At 44.4% G+C, this 20,848-nt stretch overlaps 1 protein-coding gene across 1 annotated transcript in view; it reads right to left on the bottom strand.

The window, feature by feature from the left end:
* Positions 1–20,848, bottom strand: part of sema5ba (sema domain, seven thrombospondin repeats (type 1 and type 1-like), transmembrane domain (TM) and short cytoplasmic domain, (semaphorin) 5Ba) — a gene marked incomplete at its 5' end in the record, with an annotated part of 145,916 nt that overhangs the window by 58,366 nt on the left and 66,702 nt on the right. The window contains 3 exons of the mRNA XM_080752503.1: positions 5,729–5,936; positions 7,568–7,775; positions 11,513–11,648. Coding sequence (XP_080608629.1) covers positions 5,729–5,936; positions 7,568–7,775; positions 11,513–11,648 — 552 coding nt within the window. The remainder of the gene's footprint in view (positions 1–5,728; positions 5,937–7,567; positions 7,776–11,512; positions 11,649–20,848) is intronic.

The following is a 20,848-nucleotide window of genomic DNA, read 5'->3' as shown; positions in this document are numbered from 1 at the left end:
GCAGCAATAATCAGCAAGCTGTCAAATGGCTACAATTTACTGTCAGTTGATGAATGCTTAAACAGAATTGTTACAGCCTGATATTATGGTAATGCAAATGACATTTCTCTCTCACAGTTGGACGGCCAGCTAATAGCAGATCTCACAACAGGGAAAAAACAACAACACCTCAAGCAAATTATATCTGTCAGGAGGACAGAGATTATTGTTTTTGGGTGAATGTGCGTGTGTGCGTGTGTGCGTGCGTGCGTGCGTGCGTGCGTGTGTGTGTGCGTGTGTGTGTGTGTGTGTGTGTGTGTGTGTGTGTGTGTGTGTGTGTGTGTGTGTGTGTGTGTGTTTGTGCGTGCGTGCGTGCGTGCGTGCGTGCGTGCGTGCGTGCGTGCGTGCATCTAATCTAGCAAACAACTATGCTGATCATATTTCTTGAGCACACAGGACAAGGAAATCAATTCCTGAATATTTTTCAAATCTGTCAACGACAACTATGTGAACTTAATAACATAACTGTGGATCCATTGTCCCACTAGTCTATGGGTTACAGTCGTGTTTCTCAAACTTTCGAATTTCAAGGTCTCCCCTTAACTCTGACAGGGTACAAATGTGTACACTGTCAGAGTTCCAGACTTGTATGGGTCAATTTAGACCCCCCCTAAAAGGAACCCACAGAGTCCCTGGAATCCACTTTGAGAACCACTGGGTTACAGTACGTGTACGTGTAACTAGCCAATCGGACGCAATAGTGTCACCCTCACACATGTACCAGTAAGACGCCCTAAGCGCTGAAACAACAGAGACTTCATGGGCTTAACCTTTGCTGCCAAGCATTAAAATCTTATGTCTGGTGTGTTAAAAAAAGAAAACTAATAAAGTCATTAAAAAAAAGTCTTCAATGTCTTCCATTGCCAGAATCTTTAGATTCTTACCTTTTAATGTGAACGATGTGCATGGGTCATGCACGGATAATGCACGGATAATGCACTACACGTGTGTACGCCATGCACAGCTTTCAAACAAAAAAATCTGCTTGGAAATCCGTTCAGGCATTCAAAAGATATAGGCTATAGTGTTTTCTTCTGTTGTAAACAAACATGGATGCCATGGGAGCTTCCATGGGCTGTTCTGGGAGTCAAACATGCATTTCGTGATCGCGATCATGCCAAAACCGGCAGTAGGACGTAAGGAGAGTAGGGAGAGCAAAAACGTCCAACTCGGGAAACTCAGGCTTGGCACCATATGTGTTAATATTGATGACATCAGGGATCTCCATATATGGACATAAAAGGACCAATGACGGAATTCATTTTCAAGTGTGACTCACGCGGCGGTTGGTTGTTTAAGTTGGACAAAATGTGGCCAAAATGTGGCCATATTTTCCCAACAGATGACTGACGTCTGACATCATAGATGGGGGAACAAATCCCTTTTATGCCCATATATGGAGATCCCTGATGTCCACATCCCTGATGTCCACATCCCTGATGTCCACATCCCTGTGGCTTGTCGCCCTGAGGCGTCTTACTAGTAATATAATAATATATTAATAATAATATATATGTAATACTAGTAATACATATATATATATATATATATATATATATATATATATATACAGTACATCCCGTTCACTTAGATCAGCTATTTCCGGTATTTTTGTTAGACTCTGTTGTACAATGAAGCATAAAACACTTTGTTGATATATACATAATTACATCCGCTTGATTATTCGATTAATCAAAATAGTAATCGATAGGAAATAATGGCTAGTTGTAGTACCAACCATCTGTTATTCCCCAAATCCTGTGTTTCATCCTTTAGAGTAGACAGATACTGTACAGTGTGTATAAATATATTTGACAGTAGGTAGATGCATTTCTTGTCAATTAATCAATGTGTCCATATACAGTCCACTGCATGTCTCTGCTGTTAAGCGACTGTGATACAACTTTATCTCTAGATGAATGCACACGCACGCACGCACGCACACACACACACACACACACACACACACACACACACACACACACACACACACACACACACACACACACACACACACACACACACACACACACACACACACACACACACACACACACACACACACACACACACACACACTACGTTATACAATTCACACAGTGACACAGTCCATCCATTATTCTATGGCCAGCTGGATTTCTCTCTGGAACAAAATGGATAAGTTATGACTCCTACATAAATCATGTCTCAACTTCTGCCTTCACACTGTGTGAATTCAGCTCGTGTACGTGCTCGCGTGCGTGTGTGTGTTTATGCGTGTGCAAAGAAACTAGTTTATGTCAGGAAGTTCGAGTTCTACCAAGGAGGGGGGGAATAAATGACTGTAGCTCTCTCGCAAGCCGCTGTAAGCCGCCTTCCAAAAAAAAAAATTGGCCATTGTGTGTTGTCTGAATGAATGTATGAGTGTGTGAATGGACGGGGGCCACACACAGTGCAGGAGAGATGGGCCTTCAGAATGGCTCAGTCAGACACCGGCACAATGAGGAGAAGTGTACCCAGACATAAAAGAAGCGCGCCAGGTGGGTCGTACGAGCGGCAAGGCACCCAGGGAGAGCAAGACAAACGAGACAGTCTTTAGTTACAGTAAACAATTGCAGTTTTTGCCGAAACACAATGCTATCACGGGCGAGAAAATAGTTCAATACCGCTTTGTGTGTGTGTGTGTGTGTGTGTGTGTGTGTGTGTGTGTGTGCATGTGTGTGTGTGTGCGTGCGTGCGTGCGTGCGTGCGTGCGTGCGTGCATGCGTGCGTGCGTGCGTGCGTCGTTCTCCTCTTTGCACATTAGTGGGTCTGCGTGTCATTTCCTGAATTTGAATTGTACAATCGGGAATGTCAATTGAACAGTGAGGGTCAAAATGAACCCGTACAGGACAATTTTTACGCAGTGTTCAATTAACCCTAGGGATTTAACAGTGGGAATGAAGGTGTTTCAATGCAACTCCTTGCAACAAAACCTTTTTAGAGACCGTTGCTGGAGTCATTTGGGGATAATGGTTGCAGGAGTTGCCAGGAGTTGCATTGGTGTGGACTGGCCTAATTTACCTTCAGTCCCAAATTCTCTCAATCATCATCGCCTACCGGACCCTTCCCAGTTACTTCCGTGTGCTGCCTGTAGAGCTCACAAGCCACACTCATGCATAAAGTCGGGTTTTCAGATCCATGCGTTGACTGCTGAACTCGACATTAAAGTCGGGTTATAAGGAAATGCTACTTGCGGTTCACAGCAATGTAATTCATTTCAGGGATATCAGAATCTATCTCCAGATCGCGTTCTTGGTCAAAACAAGCCCTTTTCTACGGACCATAACAAAATGGATGGTCGTGGTTATACATTTTTTCTTTGCTGGGTGAAAGAAAAGACGAATGTCTGCCGCGGCCGGGAGCGATCCGTTTACATATGGACAGATGGTGCGTTCATGGAGCCTTGAAAATAAGGTAAAAACATTGAAAAAACTGACTATAAAGTCGGACTATAAACACTGTACACTGTACCGAGCGTACAGTGTCGCACACAACATGACATGATGACAACGCCGCATGGCCCCAAGCACACGGCACCGGCATGCAACAAAGTATAAATCAGTCTTTTCAGACCTGTCGCTATTTGATGAGCACGGAGCGCCTCTCTCTGCCGATTTGCGGGGTGAGTCAGCTTGCAGGTGGGCGTGTGCACTGTGCAGTGCTATGAGCGGATGGATTATAAGGACAGCGCTTCCTCCGGCGTGCCCTTGACAGCCCGTTGCTCTCATTGTTCCACCCGACTGTGTTTTAAATAGTCGCCTTCACTCCCTCTGTCTCCCCGTTTCAGAAGCACATCTCACCCACTCCTTTTAGTTTAGAGCCCCATGTGCTCACTTCCTTTCGTAAGAGCTCTGTACTTGAGCGTGTGCGCGCGCACGTGCACACGCACGCACACACACACACACACACACACACACACACACACACACACACACACGCATGTGTTGCGCATGCACGTGCGTGCGGTTGAGAGAGCGGGAGCTATAGGAGAAGGAGCTGCTGACTCATCATGCAGTGTGCATATAGAGAACTCTCTACCCACACACACACACACACATGCACGCACACGCGCGCACACACACACGCACGCACGCATGCACGCACGCACGCACACACGCACACACACAAACGCACGCACACAAACGCGCGCACACACTTATGCACAGCTCACAAAGCTGACGGCGCATCAAGCCATTTGTATGCTAAAATGAGGTTGACTTTGAAGCTATGGTGCCGGGCCGAGGCAGCTGATTGAAAGCATTGATGAGATGCAGGAGGTTGGACAAACAGCCGGAGAGAGCTATTCTAGCCTCCTTCACCCCAGAGACCGAGAGATTTTCACATGAATAACACCGAAGTCAGAGACGGCTCAGCAAAAGCTCTCTCTCTCTCTCTCTCTCTCTCTCTCTCTCTCTCTCTCTCTCTCTCTAGATTCTCTCTCAAGCATTCACTCTCTCTTTCTGCCCTTTTCTCTCTCTATCTATCTATCCCTCCTCCTCTCTCCATTTCTCTCCCTGTTTGTATGTTATCTCTCTCTCTCTCTCTCTCTCCTTTCACTGTACAGTATCTCTAAAAACTTCTCCAACTCGGTGTGAGGGCAAACGCACACGCACATTTCCCGGTTATGCTCCGTATGGTAGGGACACGGAACAACAGCAGGGGCCGTGCATATTTTTTGTATCATGCAAAATTCATTACAGAGAACAGCGCAACAAATTAATTTTCCTCTGGCTTGCAGATAGAGACCTGCTTGTTTGTCTGGCTCCATCAGGACTTTAACGATTATAGGCAAAGGCCTTCCAGACCTATTAATCACCGTCTGCGACAGTTAATTACTTTAAATGGAAGACCAACCTGGTTCAGAAAAAATATATGATATACTCTAGATATGAAGTATTGCCAAAAGCCATAAAAACTACAATAACACACAAATACTTTATACTGCATGGCTATCACAGCGGCAGCTGTCCCCATACAAGCCAGTCGTCACTTTTCTTAGTTGGAGGACTTTGAAAGTTGGCCCAGCCGAGCATGCAGTGAAGGGAGAACATTGAGTTAGATACACAGCACACTGTACAGCAGTGGTTCCCAAACTTTTTAGCCTGTGACCCAAAAGAGAAATTAGTGAAAACAGCCGAAGCTCACAACGTGTCGCTTCACATCAGATCGGCTATTTTCACTAGTTATTAAACATTTGTTTACTAATTTATGGAATGTCTTTGATTAAAAAAAAAATCATTGAATGTCATTTTTAATTCATGAAGAGAAATAGCGTTTTGGAATGTTCTTTGAAAATATTTCTAAATAACAACAATTGAAAATCTAAATGTAGGAATCAAAAACCAAAGGGACCCATAAATATGGCTCTGTGACCCACAAATGTGTCCCGACCCACTGTTGGGGAAACAGTGCACTGTACAGGCAAACATCCAGCACTCACAGCACACAGATAATATACGCACTTGATACAGCCGATCGACAAGCTCACAACGCGGCGCGTTGTGAGTGTGTAGATCTGCTATTTTTTGGCAAATATTCCGCCCCAGGATAATGGATTTTGATTATCGCGATAACATCGTAAATCTTTTGTCACAATAATCGTGATGTGAAATTTTCATATCGGGCCCATCCCTACAGTACACTGTCCAGGCAAACATCCAGCACTCACAGCTCGGTCCTGTAGTTGGAGCAGCGCTCCAGGGGGATCTTTAGCACTCGGTTGTTGAGGCCCACGAACAGCGACCGGTCGCTGTGCAGGATCTGCAGGCTCAGGATGGGCTCCCGGACGCCAGACGGCAGCAGCTCCATCTCCTCCAGGTAGCAGCCCTGCAGGCTCTTGTTGGTGGTGGCCAGCGCCTTCAAGATGGTGCCGTATTCTGGTTTGAACAAGACAATGATGGGGAAATGAGTAGGGATGGAGCTCGAGACAAGGGTAGCTCGATAAATAATAATATTGAGTACCCGGTTATACCGGGTACTCAATACGGGCCGGTATCAATAAGCTTTGGGCTTATCAAGCTTGTTATCGAGCATAGTGGCCCATGATGTCATGTTTAAACAATCAAGACAAGAGGCGATCAAGACATTACATTACTATACAGTACTATTCATAATATAAAGCCATCTAACACGTATTGCACATTAATGAAAGGTCAGCCACAGTCACAACAACTGGCCGATAAAAAAGTTATTTTCAGAATTTGTCATCTCACATCTTTCCACAAAATATTAGAAAACGCTCAATAGTGGGCTCAATAAAAACCTGTCTCAATAAGCAGGATCGATAAGGTGCTCATTATCAATAACAAATTAACGAGCTCCATCCCTAGAAATGAGCGCCTGGGGAGAAAACTGAATGTTATCCAAAATGTTTCCAGTTCCATGTGATTCATTGCTCTGAAAGCTTTGCATCTGTACAGAGGCACCATTCAGCAAAACTTTGTGGGCTTGTAGGTCAGCTATTTCCTCAAAAGACATTTGGTGTAGAGGGAAATCACACCTAATTGAATTAAGCGCCCCGCGAAGCTTGGCCAATGTGACCCCATGGGCGTACAACAAACTTTGAGTGCTTTGTACCAAGATGTAGGCCAGATGTAGGCCACGCTTCACGTCCCTGACAAAGCCAGATGTTGTAGCTTAGCTCTTTCCAGGAGCACCGCTCAGAAAGAGGGGGCCTAGTATAGACCGCTGGTCGACGCCAGTCAAGGAAAAATATAGAGTTGAAGTGGTTAAAGTCAGTGACACGTGACATTTTGGCTTACGTAATGAAGGAAACCCCATTCAAATTCATGGTAGGCTGTTGTTGTTGTTGTTGTTTTTTTGTTATTCATTATGAAAACAATTTGAAACAAGACAGCATCCTTGTAAAACATCAAATTAAATTCCCTGAAATGCAGATGCACGTAATGACAGGATATTGTTTACAAAGTGTAGCACAACGTCAAAGCGATTCAGATGCTGCTCGGGGCACAGCAATACCAAAACTTTATGAAGGAACTAGTCCTGTGCCCGGGGGGTATGCACACAATGTATGAGGGATTGAATGTAGGTGTCTCAGAAGTAATGTTGGGCAGAACAGTCGCCATTAACGTCCAGTTGTAGCCGTTGTATCAGTCTGTGATGTCAGTACTATGGTGTCAGAGTATGACGTCAGCATGCAGACAGACACTGTTTATTATCAGTGATGTCAGCACACTCATCTCCAAATTTGGGCATTGTTTCAGCATGCGGTTGTTGCCATGGTTGGCGACACTGTTTAGTATCAGTAATGTTAGCATGCGCATCTCCAAATTTGGGCATTGTTTCAGCAAGTGGCTGTTACCATGGAGGATGTCAGCATGCTGATCTCCAAATTTGGGCATTGTTTCAGCATGTGGCTGTTAGCATCGTGCCGACACTGTTTAGTATCAGTAATGTCAGCATGCAGACAGACGGCCAGACGGTGGACGCCGGACAGACAGACATTCGCTAAGATAAGCCGGACGTTTTTGCCTTTTTCTTTACTGACCAGTGCCGATGTACATGACATGGTAGAGGGTGTCCATGCCCTGGACGATGTCCACCACCAGGTTGGAGAAGCGCACGTCGTCCTGCATCACCAGGGGGTCCACAGACACCGGCTGGACCACGTCGTTCATCAGGTAGAGGCGCTGCGCGTCCTGCAGGCTCCGCTCCGTCAGCCCGTCGTTGGGGCCCTTGTCTTCTATGGTACCACACTGTAGAGAGAGAGAGAGAGCGAGAGAGAGAGAGAGAGAGAGAGAGAGAGAGAGAGAGAGAGAGAGAGAGAGAGAGAGAGATGGACATTTTGAGTGAGGAAGGACAGGGTAACAATAGCGTGAGAATGAGAAACGAAAGGAAGGAAGGAAGGAAGGAAGGAAGGAAGGAAGGAAGGACGGACGGACGGACGGACGGAAGGAAGGTACAATTTAGGCATTTAGCAGACGTTCTTAATCCAGAGCGATTTACAATAAGCAAGGTAATACATCAACACTGTACAACATCAAATGCATATAAAAATCAATCTAGAAAAAAGCGTAGGTAGACTGAGCTCCTAATCAGTAAAAAGCTTTATATAAAAACCTAAAATAAAAAATAAAAATAAAAAAGCTATCTAGCTTTCATGTATGGTCATTGGGGGTAGGTGAGTGCTACGGTAAGTGCTAGGGGCTTAGGTGGAGTCTGAAGCCAGCAATGCCGAGCCGCTGTCCCTCGGAAAGAATCAAGGAAGGAAGGAAGGAATGTAAGAAATGAAGACATGATGGAAGTGAGGGCATGACAGCAATGTGGAAAATAAGAAAGAACATCTCTGTCGGTGCACGCTACAAAACTACACAACTGCAAAACGGAATGCTCACTTTCCCCAGTCATCGCCGCATTGATTGAATCAATAAAGCATTTCTGGTGAGGTCGTTCCTTTTCTCATTCTGTCGCTCAGTAATAGCAGGTCTCTGCCAAGCCAGCCAACACTTTCTGATGTAACATCAACATCTGTCAAGCCTCAATGATACCCCGGCATGACATGCAATGACACAGCATATAGTTGTGGAGCTGTGATTTGCTTGTCACTTATTCAGTAGAAATAAGAGCCAAGGCTGCAGAGAGGAAGAAAATTACCTTTTTTTTTTAAAGATACTGTTTTGGCAGTTTTTGCTTTATTAGATAGTAAGTAGAGTGCAGAGAGGCTGAGGTCACAGAGGAGGGAGCCGTGTTGTGAAAGTTAGAAATCCAATGAACTAGTTGACGTTCATTTCTTACAGAGTTTTATATATTTATTTAATACGCTGTACAGTGCTTTTCTTTTTTTTTTACCAATAGAGCCTCCTCCTACCCATCCATCCCCAGCCACCAATCATCCACTAAATTAAATACTGTATATTGCCGTACTATAGACTCACACACAATGATTACTTTTAAAAGTTAACCGTTTAAACCCCACCATCCATATTCTGCAAGTGCAAGTGGTGCGTTGTGAGCTTGTAGATCGTCATTTTTTTTGAGAGAGAGAGATTTGGTGTAGACAAAGCGGTCCAAGTACAGAGCCAACCCAGGTTTACTATGGTTTAAGTGGTTAAGAATAACCTATGTGAGCAGGCCTGCATGTTTTATCACTTAAACTGCTGTATGTGTCATATAGTGCAGAAAGTGGAAAAGAAGAAGTGCTGTGAATAGGGCTGTCACAATTATTACATAATCGTCTAATCGTGATTTTTTTTACATAATCGTGATTATTTTTCATAATCGTCATAATCGTTTCCATGTTGAAAAATGTTCATATATTTAAAAAAATCACACCCGTGTGAACTGAGCGGTGGTTCCCCCCCCCCCCCCCCCCCCCCCTTCTCCCCTGTGTGTGTGTGTGTGTGTGTGTGTGTGTGTGTGTGTGTGTGTGTGTGTGTGTGTGTGTGTGTGTGTGTGTGTGTGTGTGTGTGTGCGTGTGTGTGTGTGTGTGTGTGTGTGTGTGTGTGCCTGGTCTGGCCTGGCCTGAACAACAGCGCCCCTCCCTTAACATGTGTGGTCAGAAAAGGTTACTGCAGGCTACAGACAGACAGACAGACAGACACGCAGACAGACAGACCCACACACACGGCCACGTATAGGAGCGTTGTGACCACCGCTCAAAAAGGTCAAAAATTGTGGAAATAGCAGATCTACAAGCTCACAGTAGATCGGCTATTTCCACTGTCAAAGTTATTTTTTAAGTAGTAAGTTGTCAAATATGTCAGTAATTTCTTTGTATATTTAGGTTATGTGTCATATCTACCATGTGCAACTTCAAAGCCTAAAAGCCAAAACAGAAATGTAATTGTCAACGACAAAAACACAATTAAATCGTTAATCGCCAATTATTTGAGTGACAATTAATCGTCATGTGAAATGTCATATCGTGACAGCCCTAGCTGTGAAGGTATAGCGTGTACAGTGGACGCAATAGAAATGTTATCCTCTGCGGTGTGTTTTTCTCCTTGTCGTTATCAATGTGCAGTTCAGAGATGTGAGGTCCCACTCTTTTGACTGAGACATGCATAGCTCTTTAGAGCAGGGGTTCCCAAACGTCTTTGTCTCAGGGCACCCCATAAATATTTTTTTAATCCGAGGCACCCCTAAATTATAATTTTCACTCCCAGCACCTTATATTTATAGCATATCGTCGTTGTCGGGTGGAAACCTTGTATGTCCAAAACCGTTTGTTTTGTATTTATCATCTATAAAATGTACTAAACTAGTGAAAACAGCAGATCTACAAGCACACAACGTCTCGCGATGTCTGCTTGTAGATCGGCTGTTTTCACTAGTTTTGTGCGAGAGTCTTGTATGATGAAGCAGGGCTTTGCTTTACCAAAAGACATACACATTTTAAACTTGGAGATACGAGGTTTCTGCCCGACAGTGACGATATTTTAGTGATTATGTTGAGAAGAGATAATAGCGTTTTGGTTAGAACTGACTGAAAATAACTTTGTAACTAATAACTACGTTTAAATGATACAAAATATGTTTTCAAGTGTCCAAATAAATTCCAAATATTATCAAATTATCTCGCGGCACCCCTGGACTGCCGTCACAGCACCCCAGGGTGCCCCGTCACCCACTTTGAAAAACCCTGCTTTAGAGCAACACAATCACATGACCTCGGTGCAAGACCATCTCAAACATAGAAAGATGCGTCTCATTCCATGACAAGTACATTCTTCCCAAGGATTGCAAGTCCGTTCTTTGTGTTCTTGGTATCGAGAAGCTGTCATAATATCTCTTCATTTACTAACTTGGATCAGTTCAACATCCGGTCGATTTCATTGCCGCTCTTCTGAATAAAGGTATGCCAACAGTCTGAAAGCTATTTAGTCAACATTGTCAATAGTCATCATCAAGATCAAAATATTTCCCCTGAAACAGGCATTGTTGTGTTTTCTTTTTCTCTCTTTTTTCAACTCTGACCTCCTTCGCTGTCCATGGTTCTGAAGCATAGACCAGAGGATACGCTGCCGTCCACAGTAACTTAAAACATCAATCGTGAGTGTTTTTCTTTCTCACAATATAAATAATATAATGTTTTTTGCATCCCTCTCAGCAATCTCCGTTCACAAAGTAAAATAGTTTGAGAGGAAAAAAATAACTGGAATATAGTTTGGGATGTTCATGTTACTTTAGCCTGGATGGGTTTATTCGCGGTTAAATCAGCTTGGTTTGGGTCGGTTTTAGTTACATTAGCCTCACTTGCATTGTGTGGGGTTAATTAGCCTCGTTTTGGGTGGTTAGCGTGGTTTGGGATGGTTTCTACTTGTTATTATTCCGTCTTTTGGGGGGTAGCGTGGTTGTGGTTATATTAGCCTGGTTGGGTTTGATTGTGGTTATTCTGGGTTGGTTGTGGTCACATTAGCCTGGTTCGGGGTCGGTTGCATTAGCTGAGGTTAAGCGGGACCAGGTTTCTTGGGAGATGGTTTTGTGAACTCACCTGGAAGTTGTGGATGGGGTTGGGCGTGGGGAGCCAGGTGGAGCGAGGGTTCTCCTGGGAGCGGAACGGTCCGTTGAATGCCTGAGAGATGGCGCTCAGGTTGAAAGCACACACCGCAGACGCTGCTATACTGTTCCTTTATAGACAGAGAGAAATATAGGGGAGGAGGAATAGAAATATAGGGAAGGAGGGATAGGAAGGATAGGTCATTACCTCTAAAATGACAAATTAAACATTGGCCAAATTGACGATCTACATGCTCACAACGCCTCGCAACGCGAGGCGTTGTGAGCATGTAGATCTGCTATTTTCACAATAGAACTAACAGTCTTATACAAAATGTAATGCCTCAACTCTTGGTGCTCGTCATGGTGGGGGTGGGGGGGGGTCCCCAGTTAAAATATGATTATTTTGGGGGTCACGGCCTGAAAAGGTTGAAAACCTCGGACTTAAACTACTGTATGTGTCATATAATGCATAAAGTGGAAAAGAAGAGGTGCAGTGAAGGTATAGCATACAATGGATGCAATAGTCATACGTAAACGTAAGTAGGGGAACACACGAGAGGGGAAAATGAGAAAGTATGGAAATAACAGAAGGCGAGAGAGAAGATAGTGGTATATATTTTTTTACTGCAGTGCTAGTCAAAATATATTGATACGTCGCCATATCTGGACGGTGCTATAAAACTAATCCACAATATGTCTGCATCCGCTTTATGGAAATCCTATCTTTTCTTCCTGGCCTAAACGCTCTACTTCAGCATTGCTTTGGCTGGCGGCTAGACTATATGATATCAGTGGCGTGCAGAAAATGTACAGCATTAAGCTGTGGGATATACCAGGTAGATTACCATAGATTATGTCGGGTATTCAATTCCAGTACACACACACACACACACAAACGAACAGTCGCGCACTTACGTACGCACACGCAAGCGTGCGCACACACACGCACATCCTCCCGATCCACATATATACAAAATACACGTGTCACAGTAGAGAGTAAAAACGGTAAACAGGCAGTGTGGGTAACAGTATTATCTTCATGGTGCTACTCGCAGTTCCCCGGGCTACAAGGTAATGAGTTTCTAAACAACCTGCTGCCTGCCTGCCTGGGTTCTGGGCACCCGTAGAGTCACTTTAACTGTCCGCTACTAGAATACCGCTTCGTCATGTGGGTTCCAGGGACCCCCAGGGCTCTTTGTGTGGGGGGCGGTGCGGCTCCAGGGGGTCCCCTGCTGAATTATTGATCGTTAGGAACCAAATGGACCCTTATTGGTTGGGTAACTCTGAGAGAATACAAATGGCAGAGATTACAAATCATATTCTAATGGTGGTCCATGGCCTCATGCATGCCAAGATCGGGGGTCCTTGGTGATTCACTGACTTGGAGGATGACTCTTGGGAGGAAGACAGGAGGACGGGGTTGGGTGGGAAGAGTAAAAAAAAGAGAGAGAATAAGACATAGCGATGGGGTGATATGAAAATGTCATATCACGATTAATGTGACAAAATAAATCACGATTTACAATATTATCGCGATAATCAAAATCCATTATCCTGGGGCGGAACATTTGCCAAAAAATAGCAGATCTACAAGCGTTGCGAGTTGCGACGCATTGTGAGCTTATTTTTTGGCAAAGAAATTTGATAGAGAGTGGAAAAATCACACCCGTGTGAAGTGGAGCTGTGTGTGTGTGTGTGTGTGTGTGTGTGTGTGTGTGTGTGTGTGTGTGTGTGTGTGTGTGTGTGTGTGTGTAGATCATGTGTACCGATTTTTGTGACATTTGAAGAAAATATGTAGGAAAAGGAACAAAAAGTTTTGGAGAAAATTCAAGATGGCGGAAAATCTATCCTGGCGCAAATGGGCGTGGCCTATATGGGGAGATGCGTCTTGACCCAAGGAATCCAGGGAAAAAATAATTTTAATTTTCCGATCTACGGTTCAAGAGTTAGGGGGCAAAACGTAAAGTGGGCCGTTATAGCGCCACCATGAGGCCGAGTGATGTAATTATTTTTCGATTCATTCTTAAAATCATTATGAATCTCCTCTCCGAGGTTTGAAACTGTAGCTCCTATGGTTTACGAGAGAAAAATACTTGAAAGTGATTTCTTGCATTGTCCCATTATAAGTCAATGGGGACAATTAAGCGTCGTTTTTTGCCGATTACGTCGGCATGGTAAGGCGGATCGGAACGAAAGGTAATAGAACACCATTCCCGGCCGAGCCGCACATTTTGATGTATATATTGCGCGAGTGGCGTAAATGGTGCGGCACTAGTTACGCGCCGAAGTCAGGCTACATACACACAGACACACAGACAGACACACACACAGACAGACCCACACAGCCACGTATAGGGAGCTGCACACAGCTCCAAAAAAGACTGTATCAAGTGCATATATTATAAGTAGCTTTTACCAATTATAGAGGGTTTAAGTGGTACCGGATATGCAGCTCGGCAAATAAAAGGTGAATTGATCCCAGTGCATGATGGAGGACGATATCACAATAAATTAAATCTCCACCATACGATTATCGTGAGTGTTTTTATCACGAAAAACGATAATATCGATTATTGTCCCATCCCTAGTAAGACACAGAGAGAGGGAGAGAGAGAGAGAGAGAGAGAGAGAGAGAGAGAGAGAGAGAGAGGGGGGAGAGAGAGATGGGTCGAGTGAGAAGTAAAGGTCATCAATCAGAGTCTGACTTTATTGTAACATCATACAGTTAGGCTACATAAAATACTATAACATAAACGTGTCATTTCACATCACCGGGCATACACCTGATGACATTTGAACAATGGGATTCAGGTTTAATGAATTCTCAGAAGGAGATGGCATGGCATGATGTCCCCTCTAAGGTCATTGTCAATGACCCGGCCTTTACTGAATTACGGTATATTTTTTCTGAGATGTGTATTTTAGTTTAAAAAAAATCAACACTACAGGGTGGAAACACTCTGAGCGTTGGCCAAACAATGGAGAGAAGCGGAACAGGTGGCTTCAGACTGAAGCAAAAGTACAGCATTTATCCCTGTTGGAATTGAAGAGTGACTGAGACGGAGGCGGGGGGGGTGGTGGAGTAGGCTGCAGTAGTAGTGATGCATTGTGGGTACAGTGGTAAGCCACCAGTAACCGTAGCCTATAACTGGAGAGGGGGGGGAACACAACCCACAAGGAAATGAGCTGCCAAAACCAAGCATCACCCACAACCATTATACTGTATTTCTCTCTCTCTCTCTCTTTCTCTCTCTCTCTCTCTCTCTCTCTCTCTCTCTCTCTCTCTCTCTCTCTCTCTCTCTCTCTCTCTCTCTCTCTCGCTCTCTCTCGCTCTCTCTCTGTTTCTTCCTCTCTTTAGCACACATACACCCAACCACTCACTGTGGGTTTGCGGTTGTGGTCATGTAGAGGCCAGCTGCCTGCTACCTAAAATAAAGAAGGGAGAAACTTTATTGCCACTGTTCTGATTTGATTTATGAGAACTACATGGAGAGGTTATAACACTATAACTGTACAGCGTGCTGGACGTTAACAGCGAGCAGGAAGAGGAGAGACTCGACGGGATGGATCCACTCTTTGGCGCTAATGGACGATAAAGCTGTATTTTTGAACCACTTTTAACAGTCTGTCGAAGAGTGAAAAGCTGTCTGACATCTGGCATGTTCTTTTCTGCAGATAGCTCAAACACCCCTCTCTCTCTCTCTCTCTCACACACACACACACACACACACACACACACACACACACACACACACACACACACACACACACACACACACACACACACACACACACACACACACACACACACACACACACACACACACACACACACACACACACACACACACACACACTCTCTCTCTCTCTCTCTCTTTCTCTCAACGAGGCGCCGCCGTGATCACTTTCATTACGAGTGAAAGGTTAGCCAGCTACTTAAAGTGATTCATCTCATCACAACAGCTCATTCCCATCCTCATACTCTTGCCCTTAGTGCACCTCTCTCCTGCTCTCTCTTTCTCTCTGTCGCTCTTTCTGCCTCACTTCCTCTCTGGCTCTCTCTCTCTGTCTCCTAGTATATCTCTCTCTCTATTGCTTTCTTCTTCGCACAGTTTAATTTCTATTGCACCATTTTGTCAAGCCGTCATATCCCATAAGGCTTTTGGGTTTCTAAGTGAGACATTAATTGTTTTCGATCTAGTAACTCACTGTTTTATGTTGGAAATGAACAGGGAAGAGGAAGGAAGGAAATGCGGTGCGATGGAGAAAAAAGAACGAATCATATTTTTCTCCCTTGCCGATGGTTTTTCATCGTCTGCCACTCTCTTCTTTTGCTTTTTTCAATCTCTCTCCCTCTCCCTCTCCCTCGATCAAAAACAACTTTCTGGCCTAATTCCCTCTCTCCCTCCGGGGGGTCTGTCTGGAGCGCAGGGAGCAGAGAGTTGGTTCACCCTGTAATCCTTGGTCACACTTTCTTGTATGTCCAGCCAGATCAACCAGCCACCCAGCATTTCTAGTAATTGAGTTGGCTGCTGTTAAGCAGCTCATCCCAGCAGGGGCTATAGGGCACTGCTTCCCAAACAGTGGCTCTGTGGTTTTTGGTTTCCAACATTTTCAAAAAACGCTATGATTTTATGAGTAATTTCATGAATACTTTTATGAAAAAACTAAAATTACATAAATTTAAAACAAATGTTTAAGAAGTAGTGAAAATAGCTGATCTTCATGCCGCGTTGTGAGCTTGTAGATCTGCCATTTTCACTAGTTTGGGTCCCGGGCAAACGTCTAATCTCTCTTTTGGGTCACCAGCTAAAACGTTTGGGAATCACTGCTATAGGGAATGATTTCAGAGATCCCACGTGCACACACGTGCACTTAACATAACAACACAGATGTGTGTGCTATTGAACGGACACATATTCAGACGCATAAACGCAACCATTTATGTCATGAACGTATAAACGCACACACACATTTTAAAGCCACAATCCAATAGCCTAATACCTCTCATGTCCTACACAGGAATCGAAACCCCGGTCCCCCGCATGAATTACCTCATTTCGATCACTCTGCCAATAAGACATCCCTGCTTGATATGGTGAGATATTGCCAAAGATATGAGCTTCAACCAAAACAAGTTCTCCAGCCTCCAGTAGTGTCCCTAACAGATACCAGGGTCTACATTTATCAGTGGAAGAGTGGGGAGACCACCTCCAACCACTGCAAATTAGTTAATTATATTGTATTGTTGCGACCGTCAGGTCGTAGTTACTATGAAAAGCTCCACCAGCTGTCAGTCAGTCTGTCTGTCTGTCTGTCAGTCTGTCTGTCAGTCTGTCCGTCACACGTCACGTTACACTTTTGCCCTACTCATATCTCCGCCACCGTTGCCCCGATCCATGACAAACTTTGCGCACACACTCCTTGGCTGCCAAACCACGACCTCCACCTCATTTCTCACATGGCCCTCTTCTAGCGCCACCATGAGGCCGATTCTTGCAAAACAAATTTTTGGACACTGCTACAGATTTTGCCCTAAAATCATGCAAAGCGGTAGGCTACAAAGTATCTCTAAAGTCATGTCATCAACATGGATCTGTCCTATTTCCCATTCCCTCCTGATTGGCTACCATTGCCTAAAGTTTGTGTATGCGACCTGGCGGTCTGATTGAGAGGACATGCAACCGATTAGGGAGTCTTACTGTTATTAAAGGACAACTTTGTTTTTCATATTTCATATTTTAGAGTCAATAGAGAAAATAAAAGATTTTAATTTTTCGTGTTAAAATGTTTTCATTTACTTCTTTCCATCGTTTTAGTGATTTTACAGGAAAACTTGACCTTTGATTTGCACGCATGCCCCCAGGTTGGGGGCATGCATGCAAATAAATATGTATTTTTAGACACAATAAGCCCATTCCCAAGATGCACCGCAATCTTTCATGGGCAGATGTGACTGTGTGGCTGGTGTAAATAGTAACAAAGAAATTGACGGCTTATTGTGTCTAAAAATACATATTTAGCCACTTGTACGCATGCCCCCACCCACTGAAATCAAAATACAAAAATAGCTAAAACAATAGAAAGCAGTAAATGAAAACATTTTATCTCTCATCTTTTCTTTTCTCTAATTACAATCTAAAATATGAACCCTTGTTGTAAAAAAAACGAAGTTGTCCTTTAAAGACAGGGTGCCGTTTCAAAAAACCCACCTGGTTTTCAGGTGGGTGGTGTGACCCAGCTGAAATTAGCCACACCCACAGCTGTGCTGAGAGGATGATTTTACGTGGTGTATTTCAATTGGGCCTTTTGACTCAGAGGCTTTCAGCTTTCAGGAATAAACCAAATAAACCAAAAATACACAGGGAATATTTTGCATATTATAACCACACCTGGAGGTCTATTAGAGTAATGTTAACGCCATAGACAAGTGTAAAATAGAAAAGGTACAAAGCTATGGCACCACCTCTTTAACATATTCTACCATACAGTACATATTTGATACTTAAAATTATGTTTTATTCATTAAATGAAGTTCCGGATTACAGCGTTGATTCATACAGTATGTATGCTCTCTCTCTCTCTCTCTCTCTCTCTCTCTCTCTCTCTCTCTCTCTCCCCCTTACTCACACACACACACACACACACACACACACACACACACACACACACACACACACACACACACACACACACACACACACACACACACACACACACACACACACACACACACACACACACACACGCACACAGGCAGGCAGGCAGGCACACACCTATTACTAATGCACCTCACCTCCATTTATGAGAGCAGCCAAAACTACATTAAGGCCAATGTTTCAACTTCAGTGAATTCCTGCATCACAGCGGAAAAAAAAGAAAAAGAAAAAAAAGGAAAAAGGCGCACTCAGCAGAGCCGCGCGGCAAGCAGGGACCACAAATTGAACTCACGCTGGCAGGATTAGCTGTACATATTTTTATAGCGCACAATAACAAACGGCAACGGCAACAACTTTGGCCTGAAAGCGTCACAGTCGTAGGCAGACAGTTGTTAGAGTCAGCAACACCTCCATGAGCACTGGAACAACAGCGTTTCTTCTGCAACGCTCCACAAAGGGCCAGGTGCTGCCGTACCTTCCAGCTATTGTGGGGGAAGTGAGTAATTTGCTAAAAGGTCGCGGCAATTTGTATTGTGCGCGAATGTGCTCAAGATTCAAACGCTTGATGGCATTGTCTGTTTACCAGCGTGTGGTTCTCAGGCAGCTGTAACTATGTATAGGAAAGCACTGAGAGAGCATGAAGTCGGACACAATTAACTACTGCTCACACACTCAGAGTGTGGTCAACGAGTTTGTTCCAAATTACATTCATGGCATTAGCACATTCTTGACAAAACCCAGTTGACAGGGGGGCTAGAGTTCATTTCAGGGTGGATATACTGTACAGTATATACAGTATACTGTCAGTGGGGAGCTTCCCTGCAGGAACACACTGTTCTTCCTGGCTCCTCTCCCCACTGACCAGGCACCCGAAAACAACCTACATAAGTCGCCCTGCCCACCAATTATTGTGTTTGTTGGAACGCCCGGCCAAGCTGGATGCCCCATGGAGGATTCGTGCCTGTCACCACGGTGGTGGTGATTTTGTTCTTTTGCTCTGATTTCCTCTGAATATTGTTGTTGTCGGGTGGAAACCTTGTATGTCCAAAACTGTTTGTTTTCTATTTACCATTTTAATTAAATGAAACGAAAAATTTACAATAGTGAAAATAGCTGATCTACAAGCACACAACGCCTCGCGTGCTTGTAGATCTGCTATTTTCACTACTTTTGTGCAACGCCCTGCCTATGATGAGGCAGGGCTTTACTTTACGAAAAAAACATACAAATTTGAAACTTGGAGATACTGTGTTTGTTGGTACGCCCGACCAAGCTGGATGCACCATGGAGGATTCAAACACCTGTCACCACGTGGTGGGCAGGTGCTTTACCCCTGCACCAGCCTTACGCCCCCGATGTCTCATATATTTACCCCTTGTGACAAAGCTGGCCAGTCTGTCCCATGCGAATACGAATAAAAAAACAAATGGTTACATTTGCATGTCCTTTCAACTTTTCGCTGTGTGTTGATAAAGAAAAACGTTGAATGATGCCGAGTACGAATTCCCGCGATAATCTCTGCCTGAACGAGAACATTATTTCACCCACCCTGTTCACACAACGTGAACCTGTGATGTGGCAACAATGCTGATTCGGATTCTGAACCTCCAAGTGGTGTTTGAAGAGGACGAGCCGGTTGATTTGTCTCATCCAGAAGTGGATGAGGCAGGCTAATCATTACCTAGCACAGTGGGCAGGGCTCGTCACTTCAATAGAAGAGGGATCGCTCACACCGTTGCGTTCCAGTTTGCTCTCAGCGTGTGACAGTGAAACCCTGCCAGTAACAGGCCTGGAGTTAATTAAAAGGCCCGGCCGTGCTCCGGGGTCTGGAGTCTCCCCACTGCCTGAATGCTAAAGTCCTCTGTCATAGTCGCCCGACATGCACTCTTTAATAAAAAAACTGGAACACGTCTATACTGATAAGGTAGTTTCACATACTGTATCACCTCTCTCTCTCTCTCTCTTCACTCCTCACAGAGATGACACGAACATTTGATCTCGACGCTAATACAGTATTATTCCATGGCCGTGACTCCCACAAAAGTTGTGATTGCGATTTAAAATAATCGTTAAATACATAAAACGGTACATAAAACCTGGAGTGGACGCAAAGAGAGAGGTTATAGGTACCGGTACAAATGGAACGCAGCGAGGCAGCAACTCCCCAGTATCGAGAGTCGAGAGTCGGATCTTGAACAGACAGAGAGGATAAGTGCTCTGTTCCAACTTTGTCTCCCCTTTAACAGACCCCAAAAGCTCCTGGGAGCAGCTGTGAGCCAGTGCAATTTAGGCCGGCCAGATGGAGACGGTGTTTGTGGTGATTGCATTACCATATCGCACCCCAATGGGAGAGGCGTTTTGAGGCGGGCTGGAGGGCCTGGGTTCAGAGAGGGCCTTGGACAGAGGGCCGATGAGGGAAGCAGCAGGCCATAGTTCAGGGGTCTTCAACAGGGGGTTCGGGACCCCTAGGGGGTCCTCAGAGTTACTACACTGGGGCCGGAAAAATCCTTGTGTGATAGGATTTTTGATGAACAACTTGAACCCTTGCATACTCTTGAGGAGAACTTTAGACAAAAATAGCAGATCTACAAGCTCTCAAGCTATTTTTGGCAAATAGGTTTGGTATTAGGTAAAAAGGTTTACTAAGTATTGACGATTTAAGATTTTAA

Source organism: Nannobrachium achirus, assembly GCF_963921795.1.
Source record: "Nannobrachium achirus genome assembly, chromosome: 22".
Taxonomy (NCBI): Eukaryota; Metazoa; Chordata; class Actinopteri; order Myctophiformes; family Myctophidae; genus Nannobrachium; species Nannobrachium achirus.
Note: the sequence above shows the minus strand (reverse complement) of the source record. Positions and strands in the feature narration are given on the sequence as shown.